The 13,432-nt window shown below is 38.8% G+C and overlaps 1 protein-coding gene across 1 annotated transcript in view; it reads left to right on the plus strand.

Moving 5' to 3' along the window:
- The window catches only part of LOC23687919 (carboxypeptidase D), a 91,798-nt gene extending 79,486 nt beyond the window's left edge, over positions 1-12,312 (plus strand). Inside the window, exons 11-13 of the mRNA XM_011495429.2 lie at positions 10,202-11,065; positions 11,126-11,421; positions 11,610-12,312. Of these exons, the coding sequence (XP_011493731.1) occupies positions 10,202-11,065; positions 11,126-11,421; positions 11,610-11,713 (1,264 nt within the window). The 3' untranslated portion in view covers positions 11,714-12,312. The remainder of the gene's footprint in view (positions 1-10,201; positions 11,066-11,125; positions 11,422-11,609) is intronic.
- Positions 12,313-13,432: the final 1,120 nt, after the last annotated feature.

Genomic DNA, 13,432 nt, shown 5'->3' on the forward strand with positions numbered 1-13,432 from the left:
TCATATCATGTGGTTTTCCTCATTGCGCAAATCTATAAGTTAAACACACGACCTTGACGTGTAGATTTTTCTCAGTGTCCTTTCTGAAAATTTCAGCTGGTAAGCCTACTTCAGAGCCTTTGGGGGACCACGCTTCCACGCATGGACTTCAAATTTTAACCTGATTTTTTTCTTACCAAAACGAGTACTTTACTGTGAAGAACTTATAACATTTCACATTTTCGAAAAATAAGGGACGGCCTACTCCGCAGTTTGGGGAGAGTAAAGCTGGGCCGTATGAATAAAATGTAGTAAAGTTGAGTTTACTACATTCTCGGTAGTAAACGCTATATGTGGAACACGAGTGGAACATGTTTGTGTCATTTTCCTTTCTACACCTTTCGAACATACTACAAACAACGCATTGCTATGAATAAAGGTAGCATTTACTACAAAGCTACTGGTAGTTAGCTTCAGAGGTTGCTACACATGCTTTGAGATTGCGGAATTGAATGGAATAATTTAATTTTGAGTAAAAATCATGGAAAAACGATATGAGTTTTGATATTTCGGAAGGTATTTTGAGTTTTGCTTAGGAATTCTGAGGTTACGAAAACATTCGCCCCGCCAATGCTGAGATTCCGGTAAGATTACCGGCAGTGGCAAATTTGTAATATCCGTGTGAATTCTGCCATTACGATAATTATGTTATTTTCTAGGAATTTTAGGATGTCGTTAGGAATTCCGATAATGTAATTCTGAATTTTACGTGTAAATTCTGACATCTCAGATTTCCTTTTGAATTCCGGAATTCCTGTACGAACTTTGAGATTCCGATAGGGATGTCGGATTTTTTATGATAATTCTTGAGGTTTAAATACCATTCTAGGAATATTGCAGGAATATTAGGAATCTGGTAAAAACTCTAGAATTGGGGTGGGAATGGGACTCCGAATATTAATCTCTTGGAATTCTGTGGGTATCTTTGAGACGGTATTTCTGTAAGAACATAAACCTTTTGAATGTCGGTACATATTTTATAGATTTCAATGGGATTTTTTGGGAAATCGATAAGAATTTTAATAATTTCAAAGAGAACCCTGGAGTTTTAGGAGAGATCCTCATTGAATTCTAACGACTACCAATTGGGTCCTAAAATGTTTAATGAAATCTTGTTTTTGTTCAATAACACGAAAGAGCATGTTATTGCAATTACTTTAGCAATTTTTCCCGCTCAAATAACGGCTATATTATGTTTAAACTTTAATTTAAAAATTGGGTCCATAAATGTACCTTGACACTTTTGATCATGTTTGACGTTCGGTTAGTCGACAAAAACACCACAGGGGTTTTAGTTTTAACACTGCAACCCATGGGGTTGTTCCTATCTGACATTTCGAAAGGAACACGGAAAACAAAATACACCCATAATTTGAGTTTAAGCCAAGGGGTGTGACAAAATCCAAAAATAACATAAAACAATGTTTTTTGAACTCAAACTAAAGGAAAACATTAGAAAATTGAGTAAACATGTGTTATTGGCCTAAACATAAGCGTTTGGCACTAAAATTGGGACAGGGCTTTAGGACCCTATTGAATCACTACAATTCCCATAAAAATCTCTACATTCTAAGGTTTAGAATAGACTGGCCCAGCTCAGTATGGGAGAAAAATAAAGTTGTATAATTCCACGGGGCACCCCCCACGATTATTCTTTAGGGTTAAAGGGAGATTTCCTGAAAATTTCAGCTCATTTGGTCGTTTCATGAGTTGGCGCATTTGAATTGAAGTTAATATGGCCTTTACAGCTCAAACATATGGGAAACAGCACAACGTCTACTGTTTGGTTCAGGCAAATTGTGGATTACGTTCAATTGAACCCAGAATGTCAAAAACACTACTTTATACTATAGCGAACAATATTGTAGAAGGTCGTATCATGATTAAAATAGAAAAAGTTGGTGTTTTAACTATCTGAAGCAGATTTATTAAGCACAAATATTGCTTGCTTCGCATTTCTTCAACACCGCATGGTGGCAGCCATCCGGCGCATCATAGCCTCCTATGACGCTGGGCGAGCTGCTGCACAAGACGCATGCATAAATGTGATTGTACGTGAGTTCTGACCAAAGCCTAACTTTCAACAACTGAAATGTTAATGAAAATGAGCTTCAATTGAGATACAACCTTCTACAATAATGTTCATTAGGGTATCAACTAGTGTATTTGACATTCTGGGCTCGATTGAATTCGATCAACTAGCATACGGAACGAAACAGTGACATAGGGACAGTTTTCAATATATTTGAAACGAATATCCCATACAAACTTCGAATTGAATGCGCCAGCTGGTGGAGCAACCAATTGAGTTGAAATTTTGAGAGAGCTTTTTTCTTACCCCGGAATAGGGTCCTAAAGCCCTGTCCCAATTTTAGTGCCAAACGCTTAAGTTTAGGTCAAAAACATATGTTTACTCGATTTCCTAATGTTTTCCGATGGTTTAAGTCCAAAAAACATTTTTTAAAGTTTTTTTTTAAATTTTGTCACACCCCTTGGTTTAAACTCAAATTTTGGGTGTATTTTGTTTTCCGTGTCCCTTCCAAAATGTCAGAAAAGAACAACCCCGGTGTTAAAAAGTTGAACCCCTGTGATATTTTTGTCGACTAAGCGAACGTCAAACATGATCTCAAGTGTCAAGGTTCATTTATGGATACGATTTTTGAATTAAAGTTTTAATATGATATATCCGTTATTTGAGCGGGAAAAAATGCTAAAGTAGTTGCAGTAACATGCTCTTTCGTGTTATTAAATGAAAACAAGGTTTCATTAAACATTTTAGGACCCTATTCAACATGCTGTTAAGAAAATACACGGGGAGCATCAAAATTCTACCACAATTTTAGCAGAATCTCAGTACTGGTGCTAGAAAATATGTGATTCCCAATTTGATAGCTGTTGGCGCGTTAACCGTGGCCAACTCCGGTCGGGTCGGGGTGGACTGTATTTTTCGGAATGAAAGGAACAACACCACTGATTCTACTAGTCACTACTACTTTATTTCACTGCTTTACACTACTGTTCACTATTTACACTGCTGTTCACTGTACTTTCAATTTTGGTCACTTTCGGTCGATGTATAATTCGCGGCGGTTAAAACAAAACTAACTCACATGGTGGAGCGGTCGCGTATTTATATCAGTGCATTACTGTTCTAGAAGTTTCGACGGTTCTCATTCTCGAAGGTACTCATTCTCGAAGCTTCTGGAACAGCACTCACTGACGGAACTCTCGTTGTGGATATAGTCACTCATAGGGAACTCACGGCATTTGAGTTCCTGTTGGTAACTCACATGGTACTCACGCTTACTGTTGATACTCGTGCACTCAGTGGCATAGTCAGGGTGGGTCGAGAAAGGGCTACATTCGGATACACTTTGAGTCGCACATGTTTATGGCTCGTTCCGTACGGAACATAGTCTCAAGATCTCTTCATAGATGTTAAGCTAATATTTAAAAAAAAAATCATCAATCACTGGCGTTGGCGAAGACCGAAAACCATTCAGAAAATTCTTTGATGTACCATCATCACAAAATCATAGACATAAAGAGAGTACCAGACTAATCGCAAAATTACACTACAAATCTTGTCAAATTACAGCACCTTCATGATTTTGTGCAAATTGTCGCGTAATCGATTAGATTCCATGCATTTCCGTCATATGCATGATTGTATTAATTTTAGCCGTCACTCTGAATAGATTGTTCTTTACGTGCAGAAACATTCTGCACTCTGAATGGAAATTTCTTAACGTGCAGCTTCAGTCACTGCTCATGTTCGAAAGTAGTAAGTACTACATGTTCGAAAAGTTTTTTATTCATACCAAAGTGTAGTAAACTTTGTGGATTTTGTTTTTGAGTAGATGCTACATGTAGTAAAGTTCAACGTTTTTTATTCATATCACCCAATGGCTTCGAGATGAGTCTTAGACTACAAATCATGTTAACCTTCTAACACCCAAATTTTTATTGTTAGATTATTTATTTGTATTACCAATTTTAGTTCTTAATTTTTATTTGTTAACATCCCTATTCTTCTATATTTTATTCTTGTAGCCTCTTCTGGTAACCAAGTTTTGACAATAGTAAAAAAATGAGTATTGATAGTACTTCTAAATATTTATTTTTTTTTTTCATTTTCCACAAAGCATGTTTTATTTTCCGTGCAGCTAACGGCGATTTGAAGTGAATTCAATACATTGAGAATCCGTTTTTGGAAGCAAGGTCAAAAATTTCCATTACCAAAAACTCATTTTTTATTTTTTTATTATTGGTTTTAAGAATATCATTAAGATCTTGTTATTTCATCCTATAATGACCAGACTTCGAAACGGTCTTCTTCAAAGCAGACATCATGTATACGCGCTTCATATCAAGAGCTTGAGATCAGCTTGCCATGAGTGCACAAGAACATCCGACACATTTTGTTAGATCTTATGTAGCAATGTACTAGCTCAAACAATCATATCTGCACTGGCTCATGCGCCGTCTCATGAGAAAATCTCAATGTGACAACGCATTCGAGACTCGCAGGCGAAAGATTCAGAAGCAAGGGAAAGGGATTAAACCATGGATTAAACTGCTCGCAAGCAGTTTAAAAGGCTGACATTTTCATTCAACGCGGTTGGGATTCTAGAACTTGTGTTTAAAACCGAAGAAGCATAGTCATAGACCGAAGCCGTCTGCTTCCGTGGGGTTATTGTACTAGGCAAACATAACTGCATGAAAGTACTCCTGTTTAGTAAGCGCATGGACTCGATACTAGGATATATTTTGTATGTATCTGTATCTCGTGCCGCACATAATCTGTGAGATTGCGACGTTATGGAGAATGTTCGAAGCGGAAGGAACAAAACCGGATGTTCAACATCAACGTGAGGGAGTTCTACAACCGCATCCGAAATGACAAGGTCGACTTTGGTGAGGGACTTCCGGAGATTGGCGACGTTACACAAGTTTAGGCCAATTTGTGGGAGAACCCTACTGAACACAACGGCTATGGGATTTGGTTAGCAGAAGAAGAGAGACAGTGTAATGGAATTGAAGACATGGCCGCGGTTGTGGTAACCGCTCAGGATATACGTGAGGCTACCTGGTATACCAGGAATTGGGCTGCACCAGGACCTGATTTTGTGCACAATTTTTGGTATAAAAACATGACAGCAATCCATGAGCGGATGGCGGAATGCTTCAATACGGTACTAGGAGACCCCACGCAGCTACCGGAATTCATTACCAGGGGTGTCACATTTCTTCTGCCAAAGGACTAAAACACAGCTGACCTAGCGAAGTACAGACCAATAACGTGCCTTTCGAGTCTGTACAAAGTACTATCGTCGGTAATAGCGAGGAGGGTGCAAAACCATTGCCAACAACGTGATGCCTGACGAACAGAAAGGTTGTCTCAGAAACACGCAAGGCTGCAAAGATCAGGTCATCGTAGATGCAGTCATTGTAGTGCGAGCTACCCAAAATCAAAGGAACCTGAGTATGGCGTACATCGACTACAAAGAAGCATACGATTCAGTACCACACTCGTACCTTCTCAAGGTACTGCAGTTGTATAAGGTAGACGGAAACGTCATCAGGCTGATGCTACACGCGATGGGGATGTGGAGCACGTCCCTACACATTACAGACGGTACAGCTGTGTTACGGTCCAGGACTCTCAGCATCAGGAGGCGGATTTTTTAAGGCGATACTATAGCCTGGCCATGAACCCCCTCAGCAAAGCACTCAGCCAAAGCAACTATGGCTACCAACTGAAAAGTGGGGAAAGGAGTACAAAAATTACCCACACCTTCTATATGGACGACCTGAAGCTATTTGCGGAATCAGTGCAGAGGCTGCATCAACTGTTGCAGCTAGTTACGACATTCAGTAACGACATCCGGATGGAGTTTGGTATTGACAAATGCCGGTCAATCAACACGCGTGGTAAAGATGGACAAATTATGGATGAAATCCATCCATCTCATGTTAACTACACACGCGGGAAGAGCGAGTGCGATTTATTTAGTGTTGAAACTGTTTGCCTATCGTACCTACATCGCTCTTCCCGCGTGTGTAGTTAACATGAGATGGATATGGGTTATGAAAGGGGTCCGCGTGGTCTGTAGAGATTGGAATTCTAAACTTGTAACAAACTCAGTTATTGGGTCACCAAGTGGCTCGGTAGCTTAGTTGGTAAAGCGCTCGTCTAGCATACAAGAGTCCTGGGTTCAAATCCCAGCTGAGCACGTGGATTTTTTCATAATTTCACCCATAATTTGTCCATCTTTACCACGCGTAATGAGTTAATTAATTTAATAACCATGCGGATTAGATTACCGAACAGCTCAATATAAGCGTCAATTTATATTTAATTACGTTTTAGAAGTTAAATTTGAAGCAAATCATATGAAATCAAAGGAAATTCGCAGGTTCTTGCTATGATATCTTAAGAGCCTGATAAAAATCTTCAGTAGCGCGTTAGAAATCCACAGAATTCCGCTAAGACGCTGAAGCATCTCGTATGGAATTCTGTGATATTGCCTAGGTTTCAGGAGTTTTTAGTAAGGTACCGCGGGGCAAGTGGGTAAATGGGGTAAGTGAAAACAATTGATATATTTTACTAAATATGTGAATTAACGTTTTGAACTCATGCGTAAACCTTTGAGGCCATTGAGAACATTACGATAGGTAAGAGATTTCTGAGATTTTTCAGCCATTATTGCATAATAGAGCGAAAAGTTGCTAACCTGTCAACTGTTACTCCGTAACAAGTTGGCGGCGTACAATCTTATTTTAATATTTTCAGTGGAGAAAAGTTGCGGAAAATAATTTCCGGCACCACTTCTTAGTTGTCCTCTGTGACAGTTTCAAACTGCAATAAAAAAAGTTTTAGCATTAATTCGACGTAGACCTAAAAATAACTAAATTTAAACACCGTCAATTTCCTTATCAGGTGGGGCAAGTGAAAAGTTTATCATTAGAGATTGAATTTGTGTTTTCTCTTTAAGTAGCCATAAGTGAACATGGTTCGCAATTATCATAGAAAAACATAACGTGCTGATAATTCAAGAAACACTATACTCAAGCGTTGAAAGCTATTAGAAATCATGGAACTTCTCCAAAAGATGTTGCCAAACATTACAATATTACTATGTCTACTTCCGGCAGCTAATTAGAAGGAAGACGTTGACAGAAAGGTTGCAATATTAGAGAATACACGGAAGTCTCGTGGAATGTCTATGTAAAAAGCTAGTTCAAAACATAAAAATGGGATATAGGTCTATCCACATAAAAAAGATTCTAAATACGTTAATGAAGGATTCCGTTTGATTTCTCCCAAAGAGTTATCCGACGTCATATCCGACCATCTCAAAAACAAATAACGAGCGGTGGAAATTCTGCAGAGCAGAAATGCAATTGCTGTCCAATAATGTAAGAACTAACATTGGTAATGTTGCAGTTATAATGTTGTCGAATCATTTCAACTAACATAACTGAACAGAAGAAAATTCTAATGAAAAGAATAACATTTTCTTTGTTTACATGTTATTCATGTTATTGTTCATTAGGAAGTCTTAACAAATGTTAAAGTTAATAGAAATCGTGAATATAACCGTTTTTTTTTTTTGAATTTATTGTTCAAAACGGTAAACTTTTCACTTGCCCCACTTTTGGGGTAAGTGAAAAGTAAAGAGACATTTTTCAAAAACTTTTTCTGTATTTTTTTTTTCTTTAATTTTTCATAAAAATTAATTTCAGCATGCTGCTTATATTTGGTGGGAGTCAAGCTAAAAAATATACACGACCTCATTTGTTTCAATTTAAAGTCTCTAGAATTTGAAGAATCTCAACTATGCGAATTTCATTACCCACTTACCCCACGGTACCTTATATCGTTCAGGTGCTTAAGATTCCGCTGCGTTATTACTCAAAATTCTCAAGTCTCAAGACAATTGCTAAAAATTTCCAAATTCCGCTAAAAACCTTTTCAGAATTTTCAAGATTTTGCCAGAAATACTCAAAACTGCTCTAGAAATTCACAATTTCCTGCCATAAATTCACAGGATGCCCAAAAAATCTTAAGAATCTACTAGGAATCCCCAGATTTTGTTAAACGTTCTCAAAATCCCGCAAGTAATCCCTTATTATCGCTAAGAATATCCAGATTGCATTCATTATTCTCAAGAATTCACCTAAAATTCTGTTATTTCTCCATATTCAAAATCATAATTAAATAAGTTTAAATTTGAGGCGACGTCAACTTTACTCTATTTTTCTGCTATGTGCATGTTTCAAGGTTGTGTTATTCTACGCAACCATTCCTCTCTATAATAGCTTCCTTTTCTTCTAATACACCATCTTGATTGAGCCATGATTTCTCAATTTTTTGACGGTGTCCGGTATTGGGTGCAATCCGGTACTGGGGGATCTCCCCCTATAATCGGCAAGTGTCAGGTCATTAGACCGAAGTACGTTAGGCCGAAACTTGCTAAACTAAACAGGAATCAGATTTTTTTACTTCTTTGATTATAGGCTATTTTTTGTTTCATTCGGACTAATGATATAAATATGTTAGGCGATTGGTAACATATTTATAACAAGTGTTAATGAATAGATCACATCAACCAACCTAAGGTGACTTCCAGATCTTTACCTTATCAAACTAATACAAAGTCCTGCTAATGATAATTGTGGAGATGCAGAGGTTTTCTCAATTTGTGCAAGTTAAGAACGATAACTACTTATTTTAATTATGAATCGTGGTTTACGGCTTACCAGCCGAGTGGAAGTTTAACAACTACCGAAAAGCTAAACATTACATATGCTTTGCAATTAAATTGCATGGACAAATTGATGTGAAGTTTTGCGAAAAAGTTACAAGTCTTCTCAGTGAGAATCGAACTCACGACTCCCTGGTCTCTAGTTAGGGCGCTTAACCCCTACGCCATGAGAGGACTCATGGACGCAGATGTTAACCTGAATTCGATTTCAGCTCAATAATCACGTGGTCCTTTTTCGCAAAGTGCACCTCTTTCGGTCCATGTAATCCAATTGCAAAGCATATGTAATGTTTAGCTTTTCGGTAATTGTTAAGAATGATAAGCTATTCTCAAGAACCATTCATTGAATCTCTGTGAAATTTCAATGCTCAGTATGGGTTCATAATCGACATAATCTGTTTCGCGTGTTCATCGATATCACTGCGGAACACGTTTATGTCTCAAGCACCAAAATACCGCTATTCACTCAATTAAGGGTTGCTGAATCCATTGTCGTTTTCAAAAATATCATATCACGTCTAGTTTTTGAGATATTGACTGTTGAAAATGCAAAATTTGACTATTTCGGACAAATTGCATGCAAGTTTACCAGCTTGTGTGGCAATATTTTGGCTTCATTTGCCACAGAACATCATGTGTATAGTAATTATTATGAACAAAGTTCAGAATACCTTCGATACTCGAAAGATATTTTTTTATGGTTTCGTCTTCTTCTTCTTGGCATTAACGTCCCCACTGGGACAGAGCCGGCTTCTCAGCTTAGTGTTCTTATGAGCAGCACTTCCACAGTTATTAACTGAGAGCTTTCTTTGCCAAAGTTGCCATTTTCGCATTCGTATATCGTGTGGCAAGTACGAAGATACTCTATGCCCAGGGAAGTCAATGAAATTTCCATTACGAAAAGATCCTGGACCGACCGGGAATTGAACCCAGACACCTTCAGCATGGCTTTGCTTTGTAGCCGCGGACTCTAACCACTCGGCTAAGGAAGGTTTCGTAAAGTATTGTATTTTATCATATAAGAGAAACAAAGAATTTTGTTTGAAGGCTGTAAGCTTGTATCGCAAACCTATTTAATTTCAATTCAATCGTGCAATTTCAACCACATCTGAAATGAAAGTTAAAGTCATATATTATATGCTTGGTGAATTAGATCACAAAAAGTTTTTTAAATCATGTAAAAATCAATGAAAACAGTGTTTTATACAACTTTGACGACCTAAAGCTAAAAATTGTGACGTGCTGGAACATTTCTGAATATGGCTTCAGCAACTCCAAATCTACTAGAGACACATAATTTGATCCTTGAGACACGCAAAGGTGTCATTGTTGTTACGCTGTGTATTCAATCGTGCTCCAAACAAAATTTCTCATCCTCGCTTCTCTTGCAGCTACCCCAACACCGATGACAAGGTTGCCATCTACCCAAGATTTGCCGAGAAAATTAAAGGACACAAATACACCGTGGTGACCAACGAGCAGTGTCCGGAAACGACCTCTCGCCTCTACCAAGCCGATGCCATCCAACGTCTCACCAATCAACTGCACAGTCTCTACAAGGTTCCCATGTTCACACTGCAGTTGGGATGCTGTAAAATGCCACAGGAAGCGGACATAGCCTCCGTGTGGCGTCAAAATCTCGAACGAATGACAAACTTCCTCCGGTTGATCGACACCGGTATTAAGGGTTACGTAAGGGATCCCGCTGGAAACCCGTTGCGCAAAGCAATTCTCAAAGTGCGAGGGAATAATCTGATCTACAAGGTCACGCCAAACCTGGCTCACTTCCGAGTGGTGCTCCCCTCGGGATCGATGGAGATTGAGTTCAGTTGCGTTAACTACACTTCGATAATCCGGCCCATCCTGTTGAACCAGGACCAAATTTTGGACATGGGAGACATCATTATGCAACTTTCGGCCAGGCCAATGGGTGAGGGCAGCGTAGAACCACTTCACCCGCAACCAGTTATATCTACCAGTGTTAAACCGGAAAGACACGGCAGTTTCGCCGTGTTGGAACCGCGTGAAAAAATGAAGATTTTCCCTACCGATGGCGGTTTGACGCAAGGCCGTGTCTCCGGACTTGTTCTTGACGAGGGCAATCACCCACTCGCGAACTCCAAGGTCTTCATCCAGAACCGAGTCAACAACGTGACGACGTACACCGACTATCTGGGCAAGTTCCAGCTCGACGGTATCAAACAGACAGACTTCGTTCTACACGTGGAGGTCTCCGGGTACACGTCTGACGAACGGTAAGACTTCATCGCGATCGATTAGAATATCTTATCAATGTTCCCATTCATATATTTCAGCACCCTTCATCTGGAGCCCCTGGCGGGTGGAGAGCTGTCCGGTGTGATATTCAACCTGAAGCGGGACGAACGGGTCATGGGGATCCCACGGTTACTGTTCGTCATTCTGGCCGGTTGTGCCTCGGTTGCCATAATTGCCTGCGGCGTGATGTGCTTCATGTACATTCAATCCCGCAGACGGAACTCCCGCTACTACTACAGCTTCTCGATGCTGCCGCAGAAGGGCGAGCAGACGAAGCGACTGTTCGACGATGACGAAGACGGCGAAACGGAACTGTTTCGAGCGCCCACTAAAAGTAAGTTTGGATTATGTTTTACTTTATGGGTATGAATATTGAGCAAGCGATCGTTAACTGAGAAATGAGCATTATTGGAGATTCGACTTGGAGAAATCCGGGAACGATAAACACCACCGCTCATCTTCGATTCATCTACGATGCGCACTTATATTTGAAACCTAACTAATATGTTCTCCCTGTTTCAGAGCTCCAACCATATTACGATGACGAACGTGACCCAATCACCGACACCGAAGACGACAGTGAAGAGGAAATTGTGATGCTCAACTCATCATTCCGAAGCAGTTAGGCCCATCTTAGTCCTATGATGAGTCGATGTTACATAAATGCTGCCATCAGTAGGTAACATTGGATCCATTCGCCTGCGGGATATATTAAGGTTAAATAGCTAATCTCTACAAAGCTAAAACTGAAGTTCTTTTAAAGTTTGAAATCATCGCGATTCCAATGAATTAGTAAGAACTAATCTTTCTGTTTAGTACTTTTTAATCGAATCATTCCAATCTCATGTCAATTATCTTCCGCGCGAACAATTTTCGAAATAACTATCCTACTTGTGCAATCAAGAGTAACTTAACTGCTTCCCCGTAATGCGCAAGCACAATGAAAAGAAAAAGAAAATGTGATAACTATATGTACTGAGAAGAATTGAATAATAATTGCACAAAAAGCAATTGGAAAGCATCAAATAAATACAAACGAAGTTATCTCCTAGTTGATTAAAATATTGTTGTTCAACGACGTGCTCTCCAACGGTTAGAATGAGGTATTACTTTAGGCGTTCCAAGAAAACCAAACTCGAAACGGTTTTTTTGTATGAAACGCTCTTTGAAGCGTTGTCTTGAACTTCGAAATATTTTTTGTAATAAATGTTAGTAACAATGTAAAGCATAGTGTCACTATTGTACTAGAAAGAAAGCCATTGGTAAATGTCGTGATTTTTCGAGCATTCCTATTTTTTTCAAATAGGTAATAGTTTGTTAAATACTATGAACAAAATAATATTACTTGCTTACAGAAGTGATCATAGGGTGCAGAACCACTTGGGAACTTCCATGATTCACTTTGGCATGTTTTTTTTTTTGCAGCCAAATTGTCTGAAACTTTGTAGTAAAAAGCGCATCAGTACGACGCAAATTGTGGCCGAATTTGAACTCTGTAACTTTCAAGAAACCCCGCTGCCCAAATAATCAAAAGTGCAAAGAATAGGACCCGGCTCCCTATATGAATTGAATTACAGAATTTTGATCCTTCAATTTTGTGATTTTTTGTTTCGGTATACATATTCTATAATTGACTCGATAATTATATAAGTCGATGGTCCCTTGAATATCGAGTAATGGAGAGTCGACTGTAGTTCAAATCTGTTTTAAAGTACAGGTCGGACACGATTATCCGGAGACTCGATTAGCCGGAATTTGTTTTTTGATGTTCTTGTTTTTAAATTTTTATGCAAAAAATCTGAAATAATTTGGTATTGCAATATACAATTTGAATGGTTTTGCAGTTTTGAACGTATTTAAGAATAGGGGGATATAAAAAAGTGGTTTTCGTGTATGCTGATCAAAAAAAATTGTGTTTCCTTGTTCCTAGAAATAATTTCCGGCTACGCCACCGCATCATATAAATAAAACAACAAAAAAGATAATATTTAAGTTCTTTTATCAAAGATTTCAATTTTTGCTTAGTGATTCGATTATCTGGAGTGAAAAAAATCGATACTCCGGATAATCGAGTCCGTTTAAAATCCTACTTAGGATTCGAAACATCGACATCGTGTCGTGTCCTGAAGCTCAATCTGGCTATTTACAACGGTCATGAATCGATTATATGGCTGTTTAGTCAATGGCGCATGCCTCGTGGGCTCTGACTATCCACTCCAAGAACCGGCGGCAGGTGTGATGGTTCATAAAACGATAATTCCCGCGCAGGTAAATATGTGAACTACATGCCTCAATAAGTAGCCTTTCGAAACTATCCCAACGCTGGGCGTGGATTTCAAAAAACT

Source organism: Aedes aegypti, chromosome 3, assembly GCF_002204515.2.
Source record: "Aedes aegypti strain LVP_AGWG chromosome 3, AaegL5.0 Primary Assembly, whole genome shotgun sequence".
Classification (NCBI taxonomy): domain Eukaryota; kingdom Metazoa; phylum Arthropoda; class Insecta; order Diptera; family Culicidae; genus Aedes; species Aedes aegypti.